Source organism: Sciurus vulgaris (genome assembly GCF_902686455.1).
Source record: "Sciurus vulgaris genome assembly, chromosome: 2".
Classification (NCBI taxonomy): Eukaryota; Metazoa; Chordata; class Mammalia; order Rodentia; family Sciuridae; genus Sciurus; species Sciurus vulgaris.
The window spans coordinates 172,871,467-172,887,999 of NC_136462.1; the positions used below are offsets into that span (position 1 = coordinate 172,871,467).

Here is a 16,533-nt window from a genome sequence, read left to right on the forward strand (position 1 = left end):
TAAATCCTGGGTTCTGTTTAATCAGATTCTCTTTGATAAATCCTGGATTTGCAATAGTGGAACTGTACTGTATCTAAAGAGGAATCTTCAGTGATTTTTGAATCCTTCTCTGAGAACCCTTATTTAAAACCAGAAAATTACCAGACGCAGTGGAAAACAACTGTAATCCCAGCTACTTGGGAGGCTGAGGTGGGGGAGGATAATGAGTTCCAGGCAAGTATGAATGGTTTACTAAGACCCCCTCTTGAAATAAATTAAAAAGAGCTGAGGATGTAGCTCAAAAGCAGAATACTTCTGGGTTCAATCCCCAGTATATATGTATATATTATGTATTCTCAGGGATGAATAGATTCCAAAACCACAAAATCACCACTCAAAGAGCAGGTGTCTTTTGGGCACTACATTTACAATGAAATCACTAAAAAATTTTTAAAAAATAAATGTAGTGATTAGGCATAATGCATACCTGTAATCCCACGGACTTCAGAGGCTGAGGAAGGAGGATTTTGAGTTCAAAGTCAGTCTCAACAACTTAGTGAGGGCCTAAGTAACTTAGTGAGATCCTGTCTCTAAATTAAAAAAAAAAAAAAAAAAAGTAAAAGTAAAATAAAAAGGACTGTGGTTAAGCGCCCCTGGGTTCAATCCCTGGTAACAAAAAAAAAAAAAAAAAAAGGTAGTTAGAGTTGATATTTCCTTTATAACACTTATATTTGTAGTCAGTTCTATGACCAATAATTCATGAGCCTCAAATTCTACCAATAATGCCACTTCTCTTATATAAAAACAAATTCCTAAGTATAGGAAGAAAAGGGGTCACAGAATCCAATGTAGGATAATCCTGGAAGGGATTTTCAGTGATAATGTGCAGCTGTATCAAGAATCCTTATTCTGGGGGATGGGAGGGAGGGAAGAATAGAAGTCCATTGGATTAGATAAAAGGGAATGAAGGGGAGGGAGGGGAATGGGAATAGGAAAGACAGTAGAATGAATTAGACATAACCTGCTATGATCATATATGAATACACGACCAGTAAAACTCCACATCATGTACAACCACAAGAATGGAAATTATACTCCATGTATGTATAATATGTTGAAATACATTCTACTGTCATGTGTATCTAAAAAGAAGAAATAAAAAAAAATTTTTTTAAGGAATCCTATTCTAGAGCAAGGATCAGCAAACATTTTCTTTAAAGGGCCATATATGTGCTCTATACTACTTCTCCTCCTTCTCTTTTTTTCCTTCTCCTCCTCCTTTTCTTTCTTAAATAGCTCTTTTAAAAGTATAAAGGTCATTCTTGGCTGACAGGCTTTTATAAAAACAGGCCTCAGGCCAGATCAACATCTGTACACTATAGCCAGCCAACTTCTGCTCTGCGATCTTATTTAGATATCACAGCCTTAGCAACTTAGAGAAGCTAAGTTTAGGGAGACCCTGTATCTAAATAAAAAAAATTTTTAAATGGCTTTGAATGTAGCTGAGTGGTTGAACATCCCTGGGTTCAATCCCTAGTACTGCATGTGCATAGAGAGAGAAAGAGAGGGAGGGGGAAGGGAGAAGGTGAGGGATGGGGAGAGAGACAGAGAGAGACTGACTCAATCAAATCAATCATCAAGCTCATCTGGTTAGTAGGGAAAGCAGCCCAATTCTCTGCCAGGGCTAGTTCTTCTCAGGGATGAATGGATTCCAGAACCACAGGGTAGTAAGGAGCAAGAGGGATGACAAAGAACATTAGAGAAAATTCTTGATGTTTCTTTTCAAGGTTCTGGTGGTATGTGTCACTAGAAAAAGCACTTTGGGAAATACAGAACTTATTTAAAAGGATGTTAGCCATTTCAGCCTCAAAAGTTTAACATTTACCTAAAAGTAGAGAACGCATTCATCTTTTTCAAGAAACTATTTAAAGGACCTAATTCAATCCTTTAGGGCTATGCTCAGAAATATTTTAAATTTTGAAATGTTTAACTGAAAATATTCAGTTATTCCTAAATAGGCCACCAATGAGTGGTCAGTGCGTTTCTCCAAGATACTCAGATCCTATACAATTTCACACGAGACTTACCCAGTGTTAATAAATATTAAATACCCTTAAAGATAGTTCCAGAATCTATACCAAGGCAGCCATAGTGAATAAATATTCTATTCTGAAAAAATAATAATGCATTTTGAAAACAAGCAGGCTCATTTCTTGGCAAGAAAAAAAAAATCAAACCTAAAACAACCAATTAGTATGTGCACATTTGTTTTTCTTTTCTTTGTAAGGTGAGGAAATAGTGCTATTAAAATATATGACCATTTCTTGTTCTCATCTAATATTTGCATTTTCTCTTCCTCTACAGAAGAGTGCCATATCATAGAATTAACCTCACAAGCAAAGGAAAAATATATGAATTTACTCCCTTACTCCCAGAGTTCTTCCAGGCTCTACAAATGTGTCATTTTATCAGAAAGGCCCTTCCTGGATACCTTGTTTTAAACACATCCCCATCCTTAATACTGCTTTCCTCTTCTTCATAGATATTTCTTTGTTCAATTGTCCACCCCCTATTCAGTACCCCACCCCAATCCTGGATAGAATAAAAAAGCCCCTTTGACATCAGGGTCTTTGCTCTGTTCACTGTGTGTCCCCAGAGCCAAGCATGGGGCCTGGAACAGAAGAGATACTGAATAAACATGTCTCAAATAACTGAATGAACAACATCCACTGCACTGAAAAGAATCTAGTCATGAGGGGATCAGATAAACATCTCAATATAATACGGAGAAAACGGAAAAGAACTCAGTGTGTTGGTGAGACACAGACCCAGTGAATGTAACACACACAGCAAAGCTATTTCTCATTAACCTCGTGATTTACTTTATAAAGCAGAGAGATACTTATGAGATATTTAAAGATCTGAATAATCTAAAAAATATGATTCACTAATCTGGTCAGAAAACAAAACTTGTTTTCTTGCAAGAGGCCACCCATTCATTCACTTGTTCAATGCTTGTTGGATCTTTAGAATTGAAAGAAAGGACTCAAGTTTTTATGCATCAAAATCTTTAAGCAATATAGGTATTGATGATATTTCTTACCATCTTCCAGTAAGCACCTAGTACAGAAAACAGTGCTAGATATGCGACATACATATGTTTCCCACACACTGGCCTGTAGACGATGGAATTCTTACCAGCCATGGTCAAGTAAAAGAACCAGGGACTACAGAAAGCTGGTCTTTGATTAGGCCCTTCTTTCACTTTGGATATTAAAATATCATTTCTTTTATGAGATTATGGTGGATTTGTGGGGATAGTCATATAGGCTATTTCTAAGATCTTTCTGTTGCAAAGTAAAAATTTGGGCTAATCTACATGGATTCTGTTTTAGTCAGCTTTTTCGCTGCTGTGACTAAATGATTTGACCAGCACATTTATAGAGGAGGAAAGAGTTTATTTGAGGGCTCATGGTTTCAGAATCTTAGTCCACAGAAGGCCAGCTCCGTTTCTTGGGGCTCGAGGTGAGGTGGAACATCATGATGGAAGGTTGTGGCAAAGGGAAGCAGCTCACATCATCAGGAAGCAGAGAGGGAGAGGGAGCATAGAAGGGGGAAGGGGAGGGGGAGAGAGGGGTAGAGAGAGAGAGAGAGAGACTCCACTCTCTAGATACAAAATATATGCCCCAAAAGTCATGCCCTGATTCCCACCTCCTCCAGCATTCCCTACCACTTCAGTTACCACTCAGTTAATCCCTATCAGGGGATTAACTCACTGATTGGGTTAAGACTCTCACAACCCAATCATTTCTCCTCTGAACCTTCTAGCATTATCTCACCTGTGCATTTTTGGGGACATCATAATAGATTCTCAAGAAAAAAAGGGGGGGGAGAATAAAAAGTCTAGGACTCTTAAATATAGATTACCTCATAGTAACCCTACAAATTATTGTATTTTTCCATATTTTTGTTTTTGTTTCTTTGTGGTGCTGGGAAATGAACCCAGGGCCTCAAGCTTGCAAGGCAAACACTCTATCAACTGAGCTATATCCCCCCGTTCTTTTTTCCATATTTTATTGGTGTATTATAATTATACATAATGTTGGGATTTGTTTTTACATATTCATACATGCACACAATGTAACAATATAATTTCGGCAGTATCATTTTCCAGTATTTCTCCTTTTCCTTTCCTCCTCTCTCCCCTGGTCACTTTCCTTTACTCATCTCCCTAAATTAAATATTATTCATTCCCATTTTGCAGATGAGGAAATTAAGATTTAGAGGTTAAGTAACTTGCTGGAAATGTAGAAGATGGAATTAATGCAAGACTCCAATTCCAAAATACATGGGCACTTTACCCACTGAACCACATCCCCAGACCTTTTTATTTTTTATTTTGAGTCCAAGTCTCACTAAGTTGCTTGCTAAGGCTAGCACTGAAATTATGATCCTCCTGTCTCAGCCTCCCTAGTTACTGGGATTACAGGCATGTTCCACCACAACTGGTCAAATACATGTTCTAATTCTGTTGCCAGAGAGAGACCATTTAGGACTAAAATCCTTAATAACAAAGATGCATTATCTAGAATGCATTATTTACAAAGGAAATTTAAAACACCTGAGACTTGTGTCCATTTTGTGAGACGTCACCTTTCTGAGGGCACATGTTTTCTAATCTGATCAGTAAAGGCCTCAACTCAGATGCAACTGGCCATGGTTCTGCTGTCCTGTGACTTGATGGAACCACAGGAGAAAGACGTTCCCTTCTGAGAATTAAGGGGATCCAAGAGATTGCCACCCTAGAACTGTCACTTAGGGGGCCATATGACTGAGACATTTCTGTAAGCTGTGATTCTGCACCCTAATTACGGAAGAATGAGCTCTTTTCTGCCTGTCTTCAGCCTTGCTGTATGGATCAAATACTTGGCAGAGATCAGTGCTCAGTAAGTGTCTGTTTGAACAGTGGATGCTGAATGAACTAATGCTGCGTTACTGTTGCAGGAAAACTAAGGGTCAATTGTGATATATTATTAGGTCATCAGAGCTTCTTAGAGTTGGAGATCTAGAGTCAAAGAACAGGATGATCTTAAAATCCTGCACATCTGCAGAGTTAGCAAAGGATTAGAAGACAGAACTATGTTTGGTGACAGGGGAAACAGAAAGAATCAATGGGACAGCACATCTGTATATACCTATTGTTCATCCTTACCCTACCTTGGAAGTACATTTGTAATGGTAGAGTGATAGGATATTTTAAGCCTTAAAGAGACTCTGCAGATAACTCAGGTAAATGCCCTCATTTCAGAGAAAAATAATTAAATGGCTTGCCAAAGGTCCTGCATCTAATTAGAGGCAATAATGAGCTTAGAATTCCTATCTCCTAATTGCCATCCAGCCTAATGCTAATATCACTCCACTGCAATATCAGTCACCTTAGTTACTCTGAGTCTAAGGTGGTCCATTGTTGAATAACACAATTTTTGATGAAGGCACAGTAAACAATCAACTAGGTACCAGAAAATTAAAATAGCAATGAGACCCCAGTATCTGGCATCACTGTGTACAGCAAGGTTTCATAACCCCAGGACTACTGGATTACATAATTCTTAGTTGTGTGTGGGTTGCAGTTCTGTGCATTGTAGGATGTTAAGTGGTGTCCCTGCTCTCTACCCTCGAGATTTCAGTAGCACACCTGAGGCCATAAAAACCAAAAATGTTGAGTCCAACTCTGTCAGATATGCACAGAGGCAAAATTGCACTGAGAACCACTGGTGGTGTAAATACTTGAGCTAACTTACACGGAGGGAGGATGGATGCAGTTGTTGTAAGATGTTGGATAAGGAGCAGTTAGCAGAAAACCAGTCCAGCTGGAGCTGGGGCTGCTGAGGGCCAAATGCACTGAGCAATTAGTGGTGGCAGAGTGGCAGTCCCCTCAGGAACAATCTGAACTATGGTAATGGGGGTTCACTTCACACGAGACACTCAGCTCCTACCTGGAATCTGCTAATCAGACACCTGACTGTAGGGATGTGACATAAAGGGAAATGGGATTTGACTGTGAGCTCAGAGCAAACAAATCTAATTCTAAGGATCTACTTAAAAACAGTCATATCCCAGTGGCTTGAGAGGGTGAGGCAGGAGGATCACAAATTCAAAGTCAGCTTCAGCTACTCAGTGAGGCCCTAAGCAACTTAGCGAGACCCTATCTCAAAATAAAAAATTTAAAAAGGGCTGGAGATGTGGCTCAGTTAAGTGCCCCCAGGTTCAATCCCTGCTACAAAACAACAACGACGACAACAACAAACCAGTCATATCTATTAATGTTTTCAAGATTCACTCTAAACAGTAGTTGGTATTCATTTCATGAAATTAAAATCTTTCCTATTTTTGTACAAATACATACATTCAGATCCTTTCTACTGTTTAGTTATTAAATAATTTTTAAAAGCTGTCATTTTAATCATGTATAAATACACTTTTAGAAAGAAAAGTCCATCCCCAACATTTCTCACCTCCTCTTATGAGAAATTATTCATTTTCAGTTCCACCTCTGGAAGTACAGTCTAATGTTGCATGTGCCACATCTCTGTACCTGCCACTACAGTAAGGTTTGGAGTAGTAATGTGACCCTCTTAAACTTCTGCATGGGGCATTAATTTGATGTTCTAAAATATTTTACTGAAATTATTAATAAATTAATAAACCTAACTAACCTAGATTCTAAACACCTCTACAATCTGGAAATATGTTTCCTATACATTTTTAGGGACATCTTTTCTTACTTAGTCATTAGGTTTCAATATATTTTCCACTAAAATCTACTAAATTGCTAATACTTAAAATATAGTAACATCATGTTAACGTTTAACTACATTAATGAGCATATTCATTCACCAAATGCATCAGGTAAGAGATCCACTGCAATATTGTTTATGAGAGTGAAAAAGCAGGGGTGACTTTAAACATTCATTGGCAAACATCACATTAACTTCATTGTGGCCGAGTCATACAATGGAATACAACGAAGCCCCTAAATGTATGAGTAATCTACATGTACTAACATAACAAGGTGCCTTGATAAAGCATTAAATGAAAAGAGCAAGATACAAAATGGAAGTATGGTAAAATTCCATTTGTAATTTTTTAAATAGATATGTGTGTTATTTGTGTGTGTAAAATAGGTGAATAGGTATAAATGTGCCTAAGTATGTCTGTCCATGTATAATGTGTATGTATTTATATGCTTATAATTGCATGGAAAATACCTGAGTGCTTCGTTTTTGGTTTTTTGTCCTTGGAATTGAATCCAGGGCTTACACGAACTAAACAGGTGCTCTTCCACTGACCTATACCCCTATCCCACATGGAAAATATCTGGAAGAATATATAGAACTTACTTCTAATGATTATTTCTAGGAAGAAGCATCGAGGAGACCCAGGACTTTAATATTTTATTTCATTCTCTTCTGTACTATTTATAATTTTCAATAAAAGGGTGATGAATGCTTTATCATTATATTAGAAATAATTTTAGGAACTGGGTTATGTAGCTCAGTGGTTCAGCACTTGCCTAATATGTACCATGCTGGAGGAAAAAAAAAAAATCACAAGTGTGATAATTATCATGAATATACCCAAGTGGGTACCTCCCTCCAAAGACTAGTAGCAGTGAGTCTACCATTAAAAAAAAAAAAAAAGGAGCTACTATAGCTCGTTGCCTAAAATTGCTACTAGTTTCTAAGCAGCATAAGTTCTGAATCCTGACAAAGGAATGTAAGGGAAACCTCTTTCCCAATAATTTTGGGATTTGTGATTTAGCAAATTGGAAGCATTCCATAGCAATAGGACTCTGTAACTTATGAAACTGTTTTAAAGGACTGGGATAGGTGGTATTATCAGAAATATTCTCAGAAGTTAGAAGTCTATACTGTATTTCCAGATTTTATTTTTTTAATGAGAGTTATATCACTGTGTCAATTTTGAATTACAATTCAAGTATAATCAAACATGGCCAAGAGCACTCAGCCTGGCATAGGAGGAGAATGAGGCAAAGGTTGATCAGGGAGAGGCACAACCCTGCAGAACTCCAAAAACTCACTGGAAACAGTCCTGGCACACAGCTACTAGGTAACTGATATCTAAGCCAGAGTGTGTTCATGAATAAAATGAGAATTCAAGGCAGAAAATTACAGGCAAAAGTTATAAGATCACTCACTCACTCTTAGGTGCTAAAATAAAGTTTTTTAGTGGAAAGACACAAGAAGTGGCATTCTTGTGAAGAAAGTGCAGTCATTACTGCCACTACTCCAAACCTTCTCCTACACACTTTCTGGGTGCGCAGAAACAAAACCACAGAATGTAAAAACAAATGTAGGTGTCCTAACTGATCTGCATGTCATGGACAGACAAGATGACTGAAGCCAACTCTGCCATCATTCTACAATAATATGGTGATGCTGAATTTCTATCCATGGTCAGAATTTCTGTCTATGGTCAACAGCTCCTGGGACAGCACTACAGGCCTCTGTGCTGCTTCTTTCAACATTCTATGCTTAGTTTCTGCAAGCTATTCCTAATTATTTCAAACATTGGGAGGCAGTTTATCAAAACCTTATGTCTCACTAGTAAGAGTAGAAATGAACAGAAGCCTTTTATTGAAGCTAATCTACTGTCTCACTGTAATCTCACAAAAGGAACATGCCCCCCAAAGCTTATTTTAAGTTGAAAATATTTAAGTTGAAAATGCATTTAATAAATCAAACTCAGAAGGTTAAAGGTTGAATGTTTTCTCTCATATGAGGAAGCTAGAGAGAAAAAAAGAAAACAAAGGTGGGGATGGATCTCCTAAAAATCAAAGGGAGATGAGTAGAGGAAAGGGTAGGAGGCATGAAGGGAGAGGGGAAATTCTGGGGAGTGATACTAGCTAAATTATAGTGGTATATTGTGTGCATGTACGAATATGTAACAACAAATCCCATCAGTATGTACAACTATAATGCACCAATAAAAAATGAGAAAATAAAAAAAGAAAATGCATTTAATATCCTAATCCACTCCACATCATAGCTCAGCAACACAGTATGCTATGAAGTATTGGGTCCTCCCCACTTCCTGTGGTCATGGGACTGACTGCCATGCCCAATGTCACAAAAGAATACATACCACATATTGCTAGTCTAGAAAAATATCAAATTTCAAAATTGGAAGTATAGTTTCTATTGAATGTGTATGGCTTTTACATCATCACAAATTCAAAAAATCACAAGCCAATTCATTGTTAAGATGGGGACCATTAATTACATTAGTCCAACCATAGGAGTAGGCAAGTTCCTCTTTGAAGAGTCTGGAACCAGGCCTCCAAACCCCAAACAGTAAGCCCGCCTACTTGCTCTTTTCTCATTTTGATTGTATTCCTTTAAATGTTAAACCCAAGGCCTAGGTTTCTGGTGGCTCTCCTAAAACCACATACCTCCACGTTTGAAACCCATCCCCACCAACCCAAAAGCTTTTATTCTATCAGATTTTCAACATGATCTACAATCATATGAAGTCAAGATCAAATGTCCTCAAAGGGCTATCTGGTCTTCAAAAAGGTCATATTGAAATATAGTCCCCACAGGTAAGAATAAACCTACGATGGGGAGAAGGTAAAGCCAGGACTGGGAATCAAGCCAGATGAGTGCCAAAGCAAAATGGAACTCTCTTACTTTATCCCAACGCTGGCCCTGGTCCTGCAGTGTAAGCAACAGAGAATTCTGTGGCACAGCTATCAGAAAAAATCTCCAGAAGCACTGTTCCATATTAGGGCGTGAGCTAAGAGAAACTGCTTAATCAAGGGGAAGTGTTGCATATGATGGTCTCCAAACAAAGCTCTGAGTTAAGACTGCTTAATTTTACCATGTTCTTAAGGGTTCAAATGAGCTTACCTGGGCCTCAGTTTTGTCCATTGTGAAAAGGGGATAAAGATAGTATCTCTATCTTTGCTTACTAAAGAATTATCAGAGATAATGCCAAGTATACATTTAATAATGTCAAATATCATGATTACTATTTTCAGGAGATTTAATATTCCCTTTGTAATAATTTTTGTAACCTTTGCATTGAAGACTATATAGATTTAGTATGATTTCTATGCTAATGCTTCCATTTCAGAACCTTGTGACCACATATTTTAAAAGTATGTTCTTGGGCTGGGGAGATAGCTCAGTCGGTGGAGTACTTGCCTTGCAAGCACAAGGCCCCGAGTTCAATCCCCAGCACCACCACCAAAAAAAAAAAAAAAAGTATGTTCTTAGTTCTGCTAGCAGTAATAATGTTATCAGCTACCTAGGCATCCCTTAGGCCAGTCAAGTTGACCCATAAAATTAACCATCACAGTATTTTTCTTACATTCTATTTTCTGTAGATATGACATGAAATCTACAGTGACTTGGATATTTCTAAGCTCAAAGGACATAATGACAAAGTGGATTTTCCAACCTCTATAATAATACTGCCTAAGAATGTCTTATATATAATATGTATGATGCTTTGTTTCAATGCTTTCATAACTACTCTTTTTAAATTATTTAAATAATTAATTTATTTATGTATACTCCTATTTTTTCCCATGAAGACTGAAGATGGCTTTAAGGATATACAGAAGTCTACAAGATGGTAAAATAAAGCCTGGAGAAAGAAACAAGGACCAAAAAAAAAAACAAAAAACCCAAATCCATGAGCAAGGGGAAGAAAAAGTATTTCTCATTTTTTTCACACAGCAAAAAACAGACATAGTCACTAAATAATTTTCTGAAGGTACATGAGGTTAAATGCTAACAATGACTTGATACTAAGCAAGTTCTAAAAACGATATCCTGGGATTCTGAAGTATTGAGAAATTGACTTATAAAAAAAAATGTCAAAGAAATTATCATCCAGAATAAAAGGGAATGAAGAGATGAGGATTCTTCCTAGGAGCTGCCTTTAAGAAGTCCTAGGAGCTGGATATGGACATAGCCTGGTGCAGCAGTGACCAAATTATGAAGTACCAGGCACTGTTCCAAGCACTTTTTAAGCATTATCTCATTTCATATTCACCACAGTACCTTATGATATATGCAATATATTTAAACTTTACAAATGAAGAAAATGAGGCCCAGAAAAATATGTCAGAGCTAGTGAGTAGCACATGTGGACTCAGGCAGTCTGACTCCTGAACCCACTTGTATTGTCTCCAGAAATCCAACGCAGACAGAAGCCACCAACAGGAAAGCAGGGCCTGGAGGACAAGGACATCCTTTGCAAAGCTGAGAAGGTGAGAAGAGAAGCTATGGTGAATGGGTCAAGGAACTTACAAGGAAAAATAAGGACTCAGCTATAAAATAAGGGAAGTTGGAGTCTAAATTCTCATGCTGGACATGCCTTTTATTTGTTTCCTAGCAGTAGCCTGCTGAGCAGAAGCAATTCCTTGAAGTAGTGTCCTATCACGGGGGTCAGGACTCTGACTTGTTTCCAAACAAACCTTGTCTGTAAGAAAGAATAATAGGATGATGATGATGATGATGATAAGAACAATAATAGTTTTTAAAACTAGCATTTGCTTTTTCCTAAGGTAAATTTACAGCTTTCATTCAATTCAGTAAATATTAACTGAGTACATACTATGTACCAGGCACTGTACCCTAGCCACAGTAATTTTGAACACAAAACCTTTTAGAAAAGGCTTTGTGTAACTTCTATAGCACATTAAATACTTACTAAATATTACAAAATTTCTAAGTTAAAATAGAGCACTCATCCTAAAAAAAAAAAAGTTGCCATTTCTGTAGGTCAAAACCAGCTGAATATTAGCAATATCATTTGATTCAACCTAATATAAATATACAAGGATGAAATTCTTACAATTGTTCAGAAATAAGTGAAATGGATTGAAATTTATCATCACTAAAGGTAATTTTTTAAAAATAAATATCTTTCAATTAAAAAAAAATAGAGCACTCATCCTAATTCTCCCATCTCTGAGATACAGGTGGATATCAATCTCATAAGCATTCCTGTTACAATGCTTTAAGAAATTACTATGTTTTGTTCTCGCCTCCTCCTCATGACTTTAGGAGACACTGCCACCTTCTACCGTAGTCCTGCCCTGTGCAACTTTGAGCTGTGGCTTCTTCCTTCTATCAGATTCTGTCTCCCCTGGCTCTTGAGGGAGGCAGTAGAGCGGTATGACAAACATTTCCAATCCTCCCTCTCCAGCCACTGTCGGGATTGCACTTCCTCATTCCTTTATGGAAATGAGGCCATGTAAATAGTTCTAGGCAATGAACTGTGAATGGAATTGACGCTTGACGCTTGCCATTTCCAGGGCAGATCATTTAATTGCCAGAGTGAAGCTCTCTAGAGTTCTCTCTTCCCCTCTACATGGCAATAACAATATTGAGGATGGTGACTGCTACATCCATCCCTAAGTGATTAGAACTCCTTCAGTCCCTGAGTTTCATTCCTGGCATCCAAAAAAAAAAAAAAAAAAAAGTCAACAGCCTCAACACTTGAGTCTGAGCTGGCCTGTGACTGCTTTGACATATAGAAGACATGAGAAGAAGGGCTGGCCTTTAAGAGGATGCCAGTTTTTGCTTTCCTTCTCTTGGGAGGCTCACTCTTGGGATTTTCCCTTTCAGAATTCAGCTGCCATATATATGGTTAGAAGCCTGAGCCTCATGGGCACGAAGAGGCCATGGTGGCTTCTTCCAGCTGACAGCACAGCTGGGCTCCATGGATGGCTAGCATCAGCAGTCTTGAACATACCAGACCGCTCTACCCCCCAGCTGAGGTGGCTCCAGTCAACATCATATAGAGCACAAAGATCACCGGATGAATCAAGTCAACCCACAAAATTGTGAGACATAATACAATGGTAGTTGTTTTAAATCACTGTTGAGGCAGATAGAATTAATAGTGTGACTACTGGCAGGAGGAAGAAGTACGCATCATCCATACCTACCATCCATCTCTACCTCTTTCCTTCTCTCCCTTTCTGCCTTCTTCTTTCCTTATTCTTCCTTCTTTCATTGAGAAGGGTAGTTTCAGCCAGGCATGGTGGTACATGCCTGTAATCCCAGTGACTTGGAGACTGAGGCAGGAGGATCACAAATTCAAGGCCAATCTCAGTAACTTAGTGAGACCCTGTCTCAAAACTGAAAGTAAAAAGGGCTGCAGATGAGACTCAGTGGTAGAACACCCTAGGTTCAATCCTAGGTACCAAAAAAAAAAAGGTAGTTTTAAAGTTTTCAGTTACATTTTACACTGTTAGAGAAATTAAGTTTCTTGTCATTACTTGGGGCAAAAAATAAAAATAGAATTCACAGCTCTGTTTGTTATTTCTTCCCAGTTGTTTTCACTATGCTGAAAGATATTCGATAAACCTTCTCATTTTCCTGGCCAGTTACAAACAACTTCAACCTCTCATGCCTGTTGAAGGTTGAGTTAATATTTTAAAAGTGATATGCAGCCAGATGCAGTGGTGCATGCCTGAAATCCCAAGTTAGGGATGTAGCTCAGGGTTCAATCCCCAATACTGAAAAAAACCTAGGCCATTGAGAACCATGTATTCCCACTGTTTCCTATCACCCTAAATATGTATCATGGTGCTTGGTGAAATTAGGACAACCAAAAAACTGTTTCAGTTGACTGATCAGACCTATAATAAACATGCTATATAATATATTCTTACAGATGTGGCTCTGCTGAGAGACACCTCAAATTCACTGGGATCCTTAATCATAAGATTATTTGTAGAGCCAGGTATGGTGGCATACCCCTGTAAATCCCAGTGGCTTGGGAGGCTGAGGTAGGATGATATGAGGCAGGAGGATTGTAAATTCAAAGCCAGCCTCAGCAATTCAGAGAACCCCTCTCTCTACATGTTAAAAAAAAAGGGGTGGTGGGGGGCTGGGGATGTGGCTTTATAGTTAAGCACACCTGAATACAATTCCTGGTTAAAAAACAAAGATTATTTGTAGAGACTGTATAGGAACACCTTTCAAATACAAGTCAAAGCTCTCTGCATATTGCACAATCCTCGCCTATACTTAAATCATCCTTACATTATAAGTAATACAATGTACATACTGTGTTAATAGTTGTTATATTGTTTAGAGAACAATGACAAGAAAAAGAAGTCTGTATATGTTCAATTTCAACACAATTTAAAAATATATATATATATTTTTCAATCCACAGTTGGTTAAATCCACATATGTGAAACCCACAGATACAGAGGGCTGGCTATAACTAATGGCAAATGCTTGAAAGTAATTCTATAGATACTTTGGGTCAGTATTAATCAGAATTTCTTCTCTGAAGACTCTGTTCCAGGACAAATCCTTTTTTTGCTTTGTTCTAAGTAACATAAAGGAATTTGACCAAGAAATGCAAACCAGAAGCCAGTGCTAGCAGTGCTAGTAGCAGTACTAGTTATAACAACAGCTAGCTTTTACAAAGTATACTGAGCTCCAGGTGAAACAGACAATATTATCATCATTCTCACTTCACAGATGAAGAAACTGAGCAAAGCAAAATGTGGCAACCTGCCCAAAGTCAGAAAGCTAGTAAGTACAGAATCAAGGTCGAATTCAGGACAAGTCTGGCTCCAAAACTGAAAATAAAAATGTAGACCATGACTTTTTTTTTTTTTTTTTTAAAGTAAGGGGAACCTTTAAAAGCAAAAGGACATCAGGTGGTGGCAGGAGACTGAGGCAGGAGGATCACAAGTTCAAGCAACTTAGCAAAACCCTGTCTCAAAATTAAAAAGTGTAACAGTTCAGTGGTAGAGCAACCAGGTTCAATCCCCAGTACTGACATAACTTTCCTATGTTCATACATGAATACATGACCAGTGAAACGCCATATCTTGTACAACCACAAGAATGAGATCATAATTAGAGTAAGTTATATTTCCATGTATATATAACATGTCAAAGTACACTCTACTGTCATGTATATCTAAAAAAATACATTTTTAAAAATATATATATATTAGCCTTCGTGTGCATGGTCAAATGATCTCTGACAAGAATGTCAAGACCACTCAATGAGGAAAGGAAATGGTGCTGGAAAAACTGAATATCCATATACAAAAGAATGAAGTTAAAACATTTATCTTATACCATATACCAAAATTAACTTGAAAAAATTAAAAGACCTAAACAAAACTATAAAACTTCTAGAAGAATGATGTTGGAACTGGCGATGATTTCTTGGATGATACAAGAGGACAGGCAACAAAAGCAAAAACAAACAAATGGGACTACATCAAATGTAACTTTTTTTTTTCAAACTTAACTTTTAAACTGTGGTGTGTATATATATATATACACACACACAATGAAATATTATTCAGTCTGAAAGAATAAAATTATGGCATAACCTGTAAATGGATGGAACTAGAGAATATTATGCTAAGCGAAATAAACAATCCCTTATTGCTTATTCACAATAAGGGCGGAGGGGTGGGGGATAGAGGTATTTTGAACTAGACAGAGGGGAATGAAGGGAGGGGAGGAGACATGGGAGTAGGAATAATAGTAGAATAAATCAGATATTATTACCCTATGTACATGTATGATTACATGAGTTTTGTAACTCTACATCATGTACAACCAGACAAATGAGAAGTTATACTCCATTTATGTATGATGTGTCAAAATGCATTCTACTGTCATGTACAACTAATTAGAACAAATTAAAAATATATTTTAAAAATTCAACTTTTACATACCAAAAGACACAATAGAGTGAAAGGGAAAACAATGTTTGATTAGGGGTTAATAATCAGAATATATAAAGAACTCCTACAATTCAACAATAAAAAAAAATCAAGTAACTCAATTTTTTAAATGGCAAAGGACTTCACCATTAAAAAACAGAAAATAAGTAGTGAGGTGAGGATGTGGAAAACTAAACTGGGTATTGTTTTATAAAACTGGATTGCATAAATTTTGGGGGAGTTGAGTTATATGTTCTAGATACTAGCCCTTTGTCAGATACAGAATTTGCAAATATTTTCTCCCTATCTATAACTTCTCATTCTCTTCACATGGGCTTTCACAAAGTAAAGCTCTTTAATTTGAAAAGGTCATCTTACTAATTTTTGGCTATTGTATTTTTTAGTTTGATCACTTCCATTTGTTTCTTTAACTTCTTTTCAGATTTTGTATTTTTTTCACTTGTTTCAGGAGAATTTATAATTGTTGAAACATTTTTACAGTGGCTGCTGTAAATCCCTTGTCATACTCCATCTGATTCCTCTGAGTGTTGGCATTTATGACTCTTATTACGCTCAAATTGTGATTTTTCAGTTCTTAGCGTGACAGGTGATCTTTGGTTGTACCTGAACATTTCCAACTATGAGGTTTATAGACGCCAAAGTAAATGACTTTTTAGTCATCCTGTTTAGGTTTAGTATACAGGTCCTCACCTAATTTTGAGGGTTGTGGTTTCAATGATTGAATTTTCTGAGTATCTAATGTTTATTTTAGTCGGCTTGCTTTATGTGGTATAGTAGAGGTACTG

General features: G+C 37.3%; 1 protein-coding gene across 13 annotated transcripts in view; it reads right to left on the reverse strand.

Annotated features, from left to right (window-relative positions):
- The window catches only part of SHLD1 (shieldin complex subunit 1), an 87,240-nt gene that overhangs the window by 46,075 nt on the left and 24,632 nt on the right, over nt 1–16,533 (reverse strand). Inside the window, exon 5 of one of the 13 annotated variants that reach the window (XR_013762152.1) lies at nt 6,495–6,660. The exons of 11 other annotated variants lie outside the window; for them this stretch is intronic. Coding sequence is in view for 1 of the 2 variants with exons in the window: in XM_079129125.1 (XP_078985251.1) it covers nt 11,363–11,490 (128 nt within the window). In the remaining variant the exon portion in view is untranslated. Of the gene's footprint in view, nt 1–6,494; nt 6,661–10,815; nt 11,491–16,533 lie in introns of those variants that run through there. One more of the 13 variants, XM_079129125.1, reaches the window with a different exon arrangement.